Below are 14,655 nucleotides of genomic sequence, written 5' to 3' on the forward strand. Positions count from 1 at the left end.
AGAGATTTTTTTTTCCTAAAAGATATTTTTTTTCTTCCTTAAACAACAAGTTTGTTCAACATATTCCCATTATTTAGCATTCAAAAAAAATAAAAAAATGCATTCTTAGACATAAGTAGACTGTTGGTGGAAGATTGTTAGTTGCTTGTTTACTGGCATTTCTTAGAGCTAAAAGCTGGGTACTTCCAAGTACTTTCTTCTGTTGTTCTCCTTGCATTAAAAATCTGTGCCAAATCAAAGTGAACAGAGCCTACATATTATACTCAAGACTAATTTTTGTGAAAAGCTGTTCTTTCAGATTGGAGGATTTTGAACTCCTGATGACCACCTCACTCCAACATACGAACTGACCACTACTGATGCTTATGCTAACCATGAAATTCATTAGGTTTCCCATTATTCACATGCCCAATTTACTAGAATTAAAGTATACGAATAAAGGCAATGTGACATAAGTGAATGCTTAAATACTCTGTTAAAAACAAATGAACTCATGAATTAATCATCTCCCCTAACAAAGCATGTCGTTTTGGTTGAAAAACTTTGAAGGAATTGTACTATGAAACTCTGATATGTTTTTACAGCACAAAGAGTGGCCTAGACAGAGTTATAAACAAACTTTTTTTTTTTTTAAGCCTACAACCCTTTCCTGTCTCTTAATCATGATTGTTACTCAAAAATATTATTTTAAAATATCTACAGAAGAAATATCACAGGATAAGGTACGATTCAAGAAAAAACAAGCGTAACGACTGGAAATACCAATGGCAAGTAAAAATGCATTACTTCAACTACATTGTTGAAGAGAACTGTCCTGTATCACTTCTACAGTTATTCATGGCTGGCATAATGTCAACTTTCACCATATGTTTTTTCTTCCCTTGTTGAAAGTGAATCTTTCTGTCAAAGAGCAGCTGTTCTAAATTATCACATCAAATTTTAACCTTACAGTAGACAACCACTGAACCCACAGATTCACAACAGCGAAATAGTTTGCCTCCTTGACCTATGAAGGATTTGTCCTTGTTTAAGTCTACTCCTGCCTTAGCACAACAGATATGCCAATTGTCATGGTATAAGATGTGGACAGGTACTTAGAGCTGAAACCACAAATAAATTCTAGACAATGAATTTCTCATCTTCTATTCCTAAAAAGACTGTGTGAAGTCCGAGTTATTACTGTTCATGTTGTGCTATCAAGAATAAAAAGCAATTTCAATGAAAAGAAAATGGGACATTAGGAATGCAACTCTTGTTATTGGGTTTGTAATCCAAAGAAACAGACATTTCCAATACTTCTGCAGTCTAAGTGTTTCAATAAAGTCTGATATCAATTACTGGTTATTTAGATGTCTGCTAACAGCATGTTTTGACAACATCCTTCACGCTGAGGAGCAGCAGACATATATATATATATATATATATTCTTGTCTTCCTGTACTCATCTTTCAAGATGGTTCTTACTTTAAGAGCGTTTTTGTGGAACATTATCAAAACTTGCAGTTCTCACTACAATTGCTCTCTATTAAAGTCTAGTGCCAGCTGTCAGTTGTAATGCAAACCCCTGTTAGCCTTTACAAGCTCTGCTCTGGAACTAACAAGCGATTGTCAAATAACTATGCACAGGCACAAGTGGCAGATAAACCGATGGAAAAAGTGCTTGCTCAGTGACTTCACACTGACAATGCAATCTTCGTGCCACTCCAAGCTAAGCTTCTACTCAAAGTCAGCAAAGATAGTAAAAGCAAAACATGTTCAGGATGATTCTATTAATTTAGCTTTTAATCTTCTGAAACCTCCAAATAAGCAAAGCCATTAAAATTAAAAGGTTAAGAAAATGCCACCAGCATCCCTTAAGATTCTTGGTGAGATACTTGAAGTAAAATCCTGCGCAAAAATTCAACAGTAGTGGTTTTGAGCATATAAGAATCTTTGACAACATAAGGTGCAGATTTCTAAGTTAAAAACCAAGTACATGTCTCACACATACTTGTTGAACTGTGGAGAATCTGGATCTGTATCGAGTATATGCCACAGCTTTATTTATTTTTTTTGCTGCTGGAAAAGCAGGTGAAGGAGATGAGGAAGGAATTATGTACAGTGTGGCTCTTAGGCACGGCAAGTGCCACCTCTACACCACCAGAGACCTGCACTGAACAGACAGTGAAACGATATTAAGTTGCATTTTGCCTGTTATTAACATTTTTGCAATTATTTTATTTTCTGACCACACATGTCCATTTCCAGACTTGTTTCAAATACACTCTGAAAATTCATTTCTGAATTACCTGCTCATATAACATGCTGACAACTTGGAGAAAAGTATTAGAAAGCTTTTTTAAAGAACACTAATACTAGGTTTCTAATCATTGCATATTAAAATAAAAAAAGAAGGAATAAAGATATCTGTAAACAAGTGTTTAAATATTCCTGTCAAAATCTGCAAGAAATTAAAATTTCTTTGCAGGTAACTACAGAGCAAATGCTTTCTAACATGAGAATCTGTACAGTATCGTACAAAAAAAACTCCATTCTCGTAATTTCAGAATATATATATATATATATATAAATTTTTGGCTTGTTTAGGATATATGAAAAATGTGTTCACAAACCACAACATTGTGCCCAAGCAGTTTTACCTTAGAAATCTGCATTTTTTAATCTACCTAGTTTATGATATACAAATTGGAGATTTTTTTCCAAATTTGTAACAGAAAATATTACATATAAAGTTGGCTATGATCTTTCCAAAGTGCTCAGAGCAGAATTAATTTTGCCCATATGAAAAATCATTTTTGTATCTCTGAGATAAATTTTGTAAGATTTAAATAAATTCTAAGAAAAAAGGTAAATCCTTCATTGTGTGTTCTGTTTATGTACTTATAGAATATAAAGTGAATGAAAACAATGAATATTTTACAAATAATGTGATTCATAATTTATAGCTGCTGTCATTTTAAGTTTACTAGCTTGAGAGACTGAGTCCTTTAAAAGTAAAAATAAAAACAAAACATCTCTTCCTTTTTAAAATTGGAAACATACTTCAAATCTAAGGAAAAAATACACCTCAAACCTCTGTTTTAAAAAATAGGAATCCATATGCTTTTTCTGGTTTAATGTAACAGGCAACTCTCTTAACAGTTATTTTATATATATATATATATATGATCTTCATATGACCAGTTGCCACATTTAGCAAAACTGTTCCTATACAGTGCTAAGAGTTAAAATCACACACTTCAGTACTATAAGCAACACATCCTGACTCACTCAGCTATTTCCAAGGGAAAATGTTATCATCTTTGCAGTTGCAGCAAGCATGTGTGCCTTCCGTCTGTTTTCACTTGCACAAAGCTAAACAGTTCCTCGCAGTACCTTTGTTCTCTTCACGTGTAAAGTTGTCTTTTATCTACTGCTACAAGCAAGTGAAACGTATATTTACTTATTCAGAAACAAAATGATTATTTAAAGCACAGAAAAAAAATGTTTTCCATCCTAAGTATTAATGTTGTTTTGCATATTTTTATCTCAAGTGCAGTATTCATTCTACTGAAAGAATCAAGCATTGAATGCAGTGGTTCAGATTTAGCAGTCACAGATGGCATTCCTTTCATATCTCTAGAAACTCACAGAGAGAGAAATATGATTTGGGATATGCTCACTATACAACTTAAAGCATTGAATAATTTAGTGTTAGTAGAAATTTCATGAAGTCTTTTTTGCAATAACCAGGCACACTTCACCTCTCCATCCCTCACCCCTTACTCCCTTTCCTTCCATTCAACCCACCTGATTAATTGCTAAAAGTGATATACATAGGGAAGGGCCATCAGAATAAATCCTCTCTTTTTCTTCTAGCTTTGTCATAGACAACATGTCAGTCACTTGTGGTTAAAGCTTACAATTTCATTACATACTTTTACAAGGAAGTTTACAATTTGGACTTGCCTAATTCCAGCAACTAAAATTTAGAACTCCCCCGAAATGGTAGTACGCAGAAAATGTAATTTTGTGCTTAGAGTCATTCTTTTCAGGCCCACAAATTTCATTTTCCTTTTGATAACTGGAGTTGCAAAGCTTTTTTTGGTCTCGAGGCTCACCTGTTAACACCACTCAAAAGAACGTTCAAGCTCACTCATGCTTCCACGTGGATATACGATTGTACGCTGCCTGCTTGCTAATTATCATCATGAAAAATATCATTCTCCATGTCCAGCTAGGCTTTCTGAAGCACACGAAATAAACCAACAAAAGAATAGACACGTTTGGGATGGAAGAGGTTTATTAGTCCAACCCTGCTAGTGCAGGATTTGCTTTGTCAGCTGGTTACTGCATTTTTTAAAGAAACATCTCCTGAACGGAGTTTTCCACCATTATTTCTCTGAGGAAGCTTCCAAATTACTACAGAACTAACAGCAAAGACGTTTCTTCTAATGTTTATCCTACATTTACCCATTTATTTTGATACTGTTACCCCAATTAACCAACCTTCATATCATTAAGGCTGTTGCCTTTGTATATCATTCAAAACTAAAGCAAGCCTAGCTTCTCCACATAAAAATTGCTCATGGGACAGGTGATGTGAATGCTCCTTTCCAAACATTATGCCACTGCATAAATTCCTGGTATACTTGCAAACTGACTATTACATGCAAGCCTCATTGCCCTTTTCATAAAAATCACAGTTTACTTTAAGTATCTACAGAGGCAGTCACAATGGATGACTCAGTCAAAAAGGATGAGTGAATGTATGGAGAAATTACTCTGTCCTCCAAATAAGAAGACACTGAAAGAGAGGGAGAGCCTGAAAAATAGACAGCAGAGATAACAGACGAGAGAGATCCAGACTCACGTTAATAGAGAAACTGAAAAGGTAGCAGTTATGTATTATTTCTTACTATATAAGGATATGGAAAACCTTACCCAACTGACTTAAAACAGATGACAAACACATTAGAAGGTATGTTTTTTCACACAGGACAAGTTATGGAATTCACTGCCATAAAACTTACAGATATAAAATATACTTGAGTCAAAAAGGTAAACAAATTAACAGATGGCAGGTCACTGATTCCTATTATATATAGTTTTTCTTACAACATGTACCTTAAGGCTTTGTAACTCACTGGCTGATTGGTAAAAGCCAAAGAGCACACCCAGTAAAGGAGTGCTTTATTCAGTTTCTTATGTTTTTCCTTAAGAATCCGCTCTGAGATTTTGTCAGAGAAAGAACACTAAGGCGCATAAACCTGCTTCGATCTAATTCACTATAGCTGTTTTATGGGAAACAAATGGAAAAGATGAGTTATCCATGTTGACTGCAGAATCAACAGAAGACTCTCAGAAGGTGTTTAGTGTGCAGTTCTAACCAGATTTTTTTTTCTAATCAAAGGTTAAAACAGTAATTCTAAGAGAAAAGATGCTATAAAGATGTAGTTTGGACAAGATGGCATGAAGACAATTTAGAAAAGACATCGTGAGGAAATAGCCTTATTTAACCATGAAATATTACATAAAGATTGAATAGACAAAATCACTATGACGCATGTGCTGACAAAGCTCCAATAATAAACAGTGTACAATGGATTAGATATTCTATATTTAGTTAACTACTGCATATTAGATAACACAGATAAAAAGTATGAAAGAGTAGCTTCTCCAATGTAACACAAATATGACATCTTACCTTACCTTATGCAACCCTACTCCCTACAAAATATTTAACAAGTGCCAAAGTCTTTGCTAGAGGAGGTGTTAAATCTTAAATGTTGTTAACTGAAGTAGATTATGAAGACCAGCATTCCTTGAGCTGATGTATACAACTGCCTTTTGAGAAATTGTTTCTCCACACCCTCGCAATAGTGAGGACGCATATGGTCACAGCAAAATGAGCCCTGATTCTTTATCTGACTGACAGGTGGATACCATACTGCTCAACTTGTAAAATGTTGATCAGCTGGTAGAACTAAGAACAGAACAACAATCTTACCTATGAGAACCAAGACCCTCAATAAACCCAATAGCCCAGTCTTGGCTTTTCATGGGGTATGTTTGTATTACACCAGTAAGAAAAGAGGCTTGAGCCTTATGTCCTCTTTTCCTGGTTAGACAGAGAAAGGGAAGCAGTCTCAGAAGCATGTTGAAAATGGTATAAATTGTGTTATTTTGAGGGTGTGACTATGCCTTAATATTTTGCCAAGTACTGAGACAGGATGTTCTCAATAAAATTTAAATGGGCTGATTACATACCTTTAGGGTCCTTCATTTTAATCATCACAATGACACTGTTTCGAAAAATAGCATTACTAAAGCAAACAAATTAAAAATAAAATACAAAAAAAAAAATCAGAAACTGTCCAAATACAGAATCAAGTAGTGATGGCCATTCTAAGTCAGTGAATGCTTCCACCTACTGTGAAGACAAAAATTTCTATTCATTGCTATTCCAAACTTCATCTGAGCATTTTTTTCCCTCAATTATACCTTGATTCCAGCCCATACTTGCAACATCATTTTGAATGTTCTTCACACACTACAATCCTGACTATATGGTTCTCTTGCTGACAAACAACCAAAAAAAAACCACACGCACAAAAAAAACACAGAAGGATTAAGAGGACAGAAGAAAAGGAAAGGAAAGGTGCAAGAGCAGCCTTCAGCAGGAGGTCAAAGCACATACTTAAAACTGAACTTTTTCCAAATCGTCCAACTCCTGCTGAGTTGCTGATGCAGACAAATGGAAGGTTTTGGATTACTGACTGCCTTTAGAGTGCCACTTCAATCACACCACACTGAAAATATTTGATAAATATGACTTCCAATAAAAGTTAGCAGAACATTATATGTTAAATCAGAATAAACCAGAACGACCTGTCACTATTGTTAATGGTTTCATCATGCATCACTCCCTTGATCAACAGTTGGTGAGGAAGTTAGGAAAAAAAAAAAATGAAGAAAGAGAAATGATAGTAGTTCCATGATCTGATTTTATGCCTTCAAAATCATGAATGATATACCCATACACGTATGTAAACTCACCCTAATCTCTGCAGAATGGAGTAGGAGCTGCCTGGCCTACCCCAAGCATCTGACAACCTGTTTTTAATAACAGGATTTATTTTATTTTACTAAGCTCAACTCTTGTTTGCTCACTTGTTTGACACTTTCTGCAGTGACTGTCTTTTTGCGCTCATGTATAACTGAGATTGCAAACCAACTGCTCTCAACTGTCTACAGGGAAGCAAGCTCTATAGGTAGCAAGATCTTATACAGCGATTAGAAGAATATCACCAACATTTCAACATTTTTAAGCATAGCTATAGGAGGCCCTAGATAAAGCATTCCTGCACACCAAAATAATCTCTCCTGGTTTTAGCTCTTAGCAGAACAGTTCAACTCATTTTTCCTAATATCTGTAACTAACTGCATACATAAAAGCTCAGGTCCCCTGTTTATTCACTGTGAGGACAAAAACAATTTAAAATCTACTTAAAAGCAAAACCAAGTAAAAGACACTCATACACTCCTCCAAATCCTCCAAGGCAAGACACCATTATTAAAGGAACAGGTTTCACAACTACTGTGGCTATGCCTACTCTTGTTTGGTGAGCTCCTAGTAGCCCCCCAAGACTTGCATGTTAACTTTCATTAATTTGCTTAACTAAAGACAATTTTAACAAAGCCAGCACCCTTTCAGGCACTCTGCAAAAGGAGGTTAAAAACTCAAGCGTCACAAAATCCAAATTATACTCTTTGAAAAAGCAAAATGTAGATCAATGTTTTGATTAATACTGAAGTTAGATAAATATTTTATGCATTCTAATATCATTAAAGAAAACATTTCTGGGAAAAATCAACATCTCTGGTGTAAGTCTGTTCTTGGGAGCATTCACATAACCACAGTTTGCAGAAAACAACGGTTTGCAAAAAGCGATTTTGAGTTAAATGAAGGAGCCTTAATGAAAATACAATTTTGAAATTCAAACATTTTCCAAATATATCTGCATTTAGGGACTACATTGCCTGAAATAACGCTATTTTTTCTGACCAACTCCAACTAATCAATGCAGCTCAGCAGCAGATACCAACTATTTATACACCAACACACAAAGTTAAAAAAAAAAATCACACAAAGAATAAAATATTTTGACATAACATATTTGAGAAAAGTTTAACCTACTGAAAGGAAACCCAAGAGCAGTAGAGAGACTGTATTTGCTACATACTGTATTAACTAAAAATCAATTTTTCAACCTTGTCAAATATTTTAAAATCAAATTACATTACTTACAGAGATCAAATAAGCCCCATTTTCACGGCAATTTTATGGACTAATTTATTTCTCTCAAGAATTTGCAGAAAATTAACATGACCCAATACACAGAGTAGGGACATAAAGTGAAAGCCCTGTTAATAATCAAACTGTGAACATGAAGTGCATCGTTACCTTGGCAGGCAAAGCCTCTTTCTTCATAGCCAGCATTACACAAGCACTTCCCTATGGGCACTAGCCATTCTCCTTCTGTACTGCAGTACATCTTGGGCGGCTCTTCCTCCTTGGAATGGTTGACACAAGAACCCCGCACCTCCACCAGTGACTGGGAGTCCATGGGAACCGTATCTGGAAACACGGCGAGGTTCTTGACAGTGAAAGGGCACTTTTTGAAGTACACTCGCACCGAGACTAAGGCAACACACGCACCTACATCTTGAAAAGCCAAGTAAAAGCCTTTCCTGCTAACAGGCCCCACCTCACGGACTTCTGTATTCAGCTTGAGAATTCGGTCCCCAAGATCCATTTGGGTGAAGCTCTCATCAGCCGCAATGGTGTCAATCTTCGTAAACTGATGTTCTCTGAACTTCACCGAATGGTCATCATCGGATTCCATGTAATACAGATTGAAAGTCTCTTTGCAGGTGCCCAGAACTAGAGGAATACTATTGCAGTCCCTCAAGGTAAACTTGAGCTCCACATATATCTTCTGAGCTGAGTTGCGTGGAATCCAGTTTGTTCGCAGCCAATTGTTTTGACTGTGATCCATAACATTGCACACCTGGTAAGTTCTGATTGGAGTATAATGCTCATCAACACCACTGATCTCTTCCCACTGGAAGAAACAAAAAAGAGGAAAAAAAGGAGATATTTTAAGATTAATGAGCATACTAATAAAAATCCCATTTAGAGACAGAAGCTGTGAAAAAGCAAGCCCAAATAGGTCTAATACCACTTTGGCCGTTACAATAAAATAGTCAGTAAAGTCTGGCCCACCTTGCACTTACTATTTTTCTATTAAAACTTACAAACATCTTCAATTAACACAGAATTCACTCGTAAGAAGTCAGGTTTTACCAAGTTATTCCAAGCTGGCATGAAAGGTACTACAGCTGTTTTACACTTACTGAAAACTGATTTCTTAAACTAATGGTAAATGTTTACTATGCAGTGCTTTTGATTGTGATCCCAATGTGTCTTTACTACAACCACACTCACCTCAAACGGAAGAGGGTCCTCTCTAGAACACCACATTTGCACTGTTAGAATCAAGTTGTACTTCAAAGACTCAAACAAGACTCAGAGTCCAGACATTAAAAAGAAATAATCCAATGGCTCCTGCTGAAATTCCACATAGAATAAAACTTTACACGCTTTAAATTTCTTCAAAGCATGACAGTTGATTTTGCTAAACATATAAGTCTTCAGGACAAGTAGTCCAGCTTAGCTCACTTTCCAGATTTATTAAAATTTACTATCAACTTAGTATCTCATTTACTAAATTCTTGCGTATACTCTATAAGCTATAATGCTAAAATAGATTTGGAAGAATATGTTGTCATTGTTTGGTTTGGAGTTGACAAACGTACTTGACCCCGATAGGGAAAGAATGGGTTTCTTATTTGTGAATGGCTCATGGGCCAATCCCACCTGGATTCTGAAGTCAGTTACAGGACAGGAATATTTGCCATTCACAGGAAAAAAAAGAAATCCTATAGGGGTACTTAAAAGTAAATATTTACCATTAAGGCATTCACTATACACAACTGAGTGAATTCATATGCATCTTCCTTTGCTTTCTCCCCAAATGGATGACTATGACCACTTGTTTGTTTTTGTTTTGTTTTTCAGGTCACAATTTTTCAACTTTTATCCACACAAAACCAGCAGCTGTTCTATATTCTGAGTCTTACAATACAAAATGAAGGAGCCTGACCACTAGAACTAAAATAATCCTTGCCATGAACATCACCTGTTACAGGATTACACCATCATTTAGATCAAAAGGGACCCCATCCACCCCAACTCCCTGCTCAAGCAGGGTCAGTCAGAGCAGGTTGCTTAGGATCACGGCCATTCAGGTTTTTGACCATCTCCAAGGTTGGACGCTCCACAACTTCTCTAGGCAGCCTGCACCAGTGTTCAGAGTACAAAAGTTTTTGCTTGTGTTTAAATTTCAGTTTGTACCCACTTCCTCTTGGCCTTGCACTGGGCACCAGAGGGAAGTCTGTTTCCATACTCTTCATGCACTGCCATCAGGCATTTATACACACTGCTAAGATCCCCCTGAGCCTCATCATCTTCTTTTCTATGCTTCAAACTTAATTACACAATAAAAAAGGCCAACTCCTATCGTGATAATGAAGTGTATCCCAATAGAGCATATGCCAGCACAGCGACTACAGAAATCCCTGTTTCCCTGTCACCCACATACACAGCCTCTGCAAAACAAAACAAACAAAACAAAACAAAAAAACCCCACACACCCACAAATACTGTCTCACAGCAGCAACCAGATGCAGTGCACCTCGGGAGCAGCACAGCGTAAAACAGAACTACTGTGTGGTTCAAGTACGGGTGTGAGATGTGAAGTAGACTGAAATACATATGTTACGAGAAATCACTGCCACCCTCGGAGAACAGAGACAAAGAAAAATTTCTTCCAGGAAAGCATTTTCTCTCAAAAATCAAGTCACGTCAATGCTATATTTAAGATCTCAGTCCAAGAATTATTCATTTTACATAAGCACCTTTTGCTGAAGTGTCTTCAAATACTGCAGAGAAAACACTGAGAAAGGATTATTCCCACTTAGCAGACAATGAAACTAAGGTGCAGAAACAGCAAGTGCCTTTAGAGAGTCTTTGCTTTGCAAGACACTCTTATTCCACCCTCCTCCCCTCTCTCTCTCACACATGGAAGAAGGGAAGAGAGAAAGAGAGAGAGGGGAACAGCAAGAGGGAGAAAAAGAAGTTGGCCGTATCACAGTAACATCTGAGAGTACTCAGTCCCAACCCACCAACGCAAGGATGTTTTGGTATGACTAAGAGCTGCTCTGCACAATGAAATTGTCCACACACCACTGAAGATCTGATTTTAAATCATGTTATTAAACCAGAAGATAAAAACAGTGTAAATACTCTTCCTTTAATTGAAACTAAGTTTATTTTAGTTCATTTTAAGGAACTGACTATATACAAGTTTTATCTCTTCCTGCCTGCTTTGGCAGAGCTAAAATCAAAGTCTTTGCATATGCACATGGCAGCTGAAACGCTGCAGCAAGCCGTCCGTGCCACACTGCGCTGCCGGAGAGCTAGCGGTCCTGGGGCTTTGGGAGCCAAGTCTACTGCACCAGAGCCCATGGTCACCGAAGAGCTGGGTGCCCCGTGGCAGCCCATCGTACAAGGACCTGCCCTCAGCTGCACGAGAGGCATCTGGACCCTAGCTCCCAGCCTCAGCTCTCAAAACTCACTGGAGGACCTTCCTCTGATATCCGTCCTTGTACTAGTACAGCCCCCTGAGCCAACAGACTAACCTCGGTGCAACAAGCCATTCAGGTGCCATCATTGTTTCACAGGAAGATGGATACACCTACTTAACTACAGGTCCTACCTAGACAAATAAAAATTCACCTACAAAGTTCAACTACTAGATGAAACTAGGTAAGGTTATGAAACAGCATGTTATGGACGTTTAAAGCAGCTCACAGTGATCCATAAGTGATCTACTTATTATCTCTTCCATAAAATTTTCTCATCAGTTCAACGAATTTTACACATCCAGTGGGAGATAGAAACAAAAGCAGAAACTTGCAGCATTTAAAGCATCTCTACAGCAGATGTTATTTTTCTGGACAAATCTCACTGTAATTTTTGTTCATAACTTTCTTATCTGGCATGCCTACGCAGGGAGCTGAATTGCATGATAAAGGTAGCACCACATCTATGTTCTTCACCTACAAGTTGCAACAAGCAGTTATCACTTCATTAATTTATAATGAAGACAGAATTGCTGGGAAACAATTGCCACCATGTCATTGCCACTTGCATAAACAAGACTTAAAATCTATCATTTAATGCTCAAGTACTGCTGAATGGAAGGCACACTTGACCAAAATACTTAAACTGTCACAAAACTATCAAGATTGCAGCTAATGCTTTAGAAAGAGCTAAGGTGAAAAGTAAGTCAGTGAAACTACAGGAAGAGTTCCCAAATCAGAACGTTTATCAGATTCACACAGGTTGACGACTTTGATAATTCTGATAATCAAACTAAAGAAACAAGCAGTACTACATTTACATTGTTCATACATCACAACTTTTCCCAGTAAGCTATCATACTGCCATCCCCAAGTGATCTTAATTCTAAACAGACTAAGAGGCTTAACTGCTCTTCATGACTTTTTTTTTGAATACTACCAGTGGCAGGAAACAAGAGACTGCTTTCACCAGTAGAAAAATATCTCTCTCTGATATTCCCAGTAAATCCCCAGTAACTTGTATGCTCAAGTCACACTGACTGACGAAGTTGGGACAGAATGGATTTTTATTTCTGGAACAGATATATTGCAGCGAATATGTTTTTATGTTTTTGTTTGTTTGTGTGTGTGTGTTTTGTTTTGTTGGTTGTTTTTTTTCTTCTTCTCCTTCCCTTTTCTTTACAAAAGGGAATGTGGAGAAGTGGTTGTAGTGCATTTCCTAGGATGCCACACTAAAACGTTCCTTGCAAATATAGGAACCTCAGGCACAAGTCCTCAATTCTTTCACTCCTCCTGTGGCATACTTCAGTTTTTGTGGCCTTTACCCTTTATTATCAAAAATCTTAAGTTTGTATTAAGAAACTGAGGGCTATTAGGTGATTTACAGTGCAACTCATATGCCACTGCATGATTCCAATGAACTAAATCCTATCTTTCAGATTCTCATTGCTATAAATGACTATAAAACTCCTAAAAATGGTGTTTGATTATTTTTCAAGGCACCTACAGAATTCAGGCAGCTATCTTCTCCCTGAGACTCCATTGATGTTCCCAGGCAACAGTCTAATAATATCTATCTACAATTATACTTTCCATCAAGAAATTTGGTGTGATGTTATATTTGCTAAGATTGACAAGCACCATTTAGATACATCCAACTGTTCTTAAACATAAAAAAGTAATTCTGATTGTGGCTGGGTGGGACGCACCTTGAACTACACAACCACTATGCACTCCAGAATACAGGTTGGGGGGACATTGCTGAGAAATCAGAACAAACGTGGTAACTTGGTGAAATGATTTCAAAACCTCAGAAAAACATCTTCATGTGCTAAGACGCCCCAGCCTTACTAAGAAGAGCAGTCAAACCATTGCTTGTTTCTAAATGAATAAAACACGTGATATTTTTCTTGTCAGTGAAATTGCTTTTTGCTATCTACGAGGTGTTCACATAAGCCACCATTCAAACCCTTCCCCAAATCACTTTTTGCTCAAATACTGAAAACTGACCCTGCTATCATTTGCTGGCTTTTAGCATTCAGTACAATTTCTCAGTCAGCAAAAACACCATCTTTATTACACTTCGCTCAGCAATGACAGAAAAGCATGCCTTCCCATGTACACACACTTTCTGCCTTCTGCTACTCATTCAGGCAATTCCCTTTCCAAACAAAAACATTACGATAGGAATCTCACGTTTCAGATAGAGAATGTACCCAACTTATTAACATTCCACTGACAGAATACCCACTGGCTCCTAATATCTTTTCTTTTCGTATTTCCCCCTTAGTTACCAGGCAATTACAATACAAAGAGGTAAACAAGCACGAAGCCTGGTATCCTACACATCTACGGCTCATGCTTGGCCTCCAACATGGATTCTGCTGTCTAACAAAAGATGAGTGCGAATAGAAGTCTTTCTGATTGGGAGCATTAATGCACTTGTTTTCACTCTCTCCCTCTCTGTCCCCCCTCCCATTGCTTATTTTCATAAATCTTATAGGAACTTGAGCCCTCTCTGTCCCCCCTCCCATTGCTTATTTTCATAAATCTTATAGGAACTTGAGTCTCCAGAGACCTCGGCTCCACTGTGAAGCTCTGTGAAAATTCACCTCCGGGTTCAAAAACCATTACGTGGCATCATCATCTTCTTCCTTGTATATACACACAAGTAAGTGCATGTGTCTCTGTGTAGTTCCATCTCCTTCAGAGATCATGCTAAAAAGAAGGCAGATATGGGCCACAGTGCTTAAAACAGTCAGGTTAGTGTAGACCCTGTTTATTTCTAAAAATAAAAAATAAAAATCTGTATTTGCAAGCAGAGAATCAAAATGGTCAAAATGTTCTGTTCTGAGCTGAAGTTAGACATACGAGGGCTTCATGCAGTACTTGGAAATGCTGAAATAT

The 14,655-nt window shown here is 37.2% G+C and overlaps 1 protein-coding gene across 4 annotated transcripts in view; it reads right to left on the reverse strand.

Annotated features, from left to right (window-relative positions):
- The window catches only part of EPHA3 (EPH receptor A3), a 218,160-nt gene that overhangs the window by 139,811 nt on the left and 63,694 nt on the right, over nucleotides 1-14,655 (reverse strand). For all 4 annotated transcript variants that reach the window (XM_048071647.2, XM_048071646.2, XM_048071648.2 and 1 more), the window contains one exon: nucleotides 8,447-9,107. In XM_048071647.2, coding sequence (XP_047927604.2) covers nucleotides 8,447-9,107 — 661 coding nt within the window. The remainder of the gene's footprint in view (nucleotides 1-8,446; nucleotides 9,108-14,655) is intronic.

The sequence above is a fragment of the Anser cygnoides genome, chromosome 1, assembly GCF_040182565.1.
Source record: "Anser cygnoides isolate HZ-2024a breed goose chromosome 1, Taihu_goose_T2T_genome, whole genome shotgun sequence".
Classification (NCBI taxonomy): Eukaryota; Metazoa; Chordata; class Aves; order Anseriformes; family Anatidae; genus Anser; species Anser cygnoides.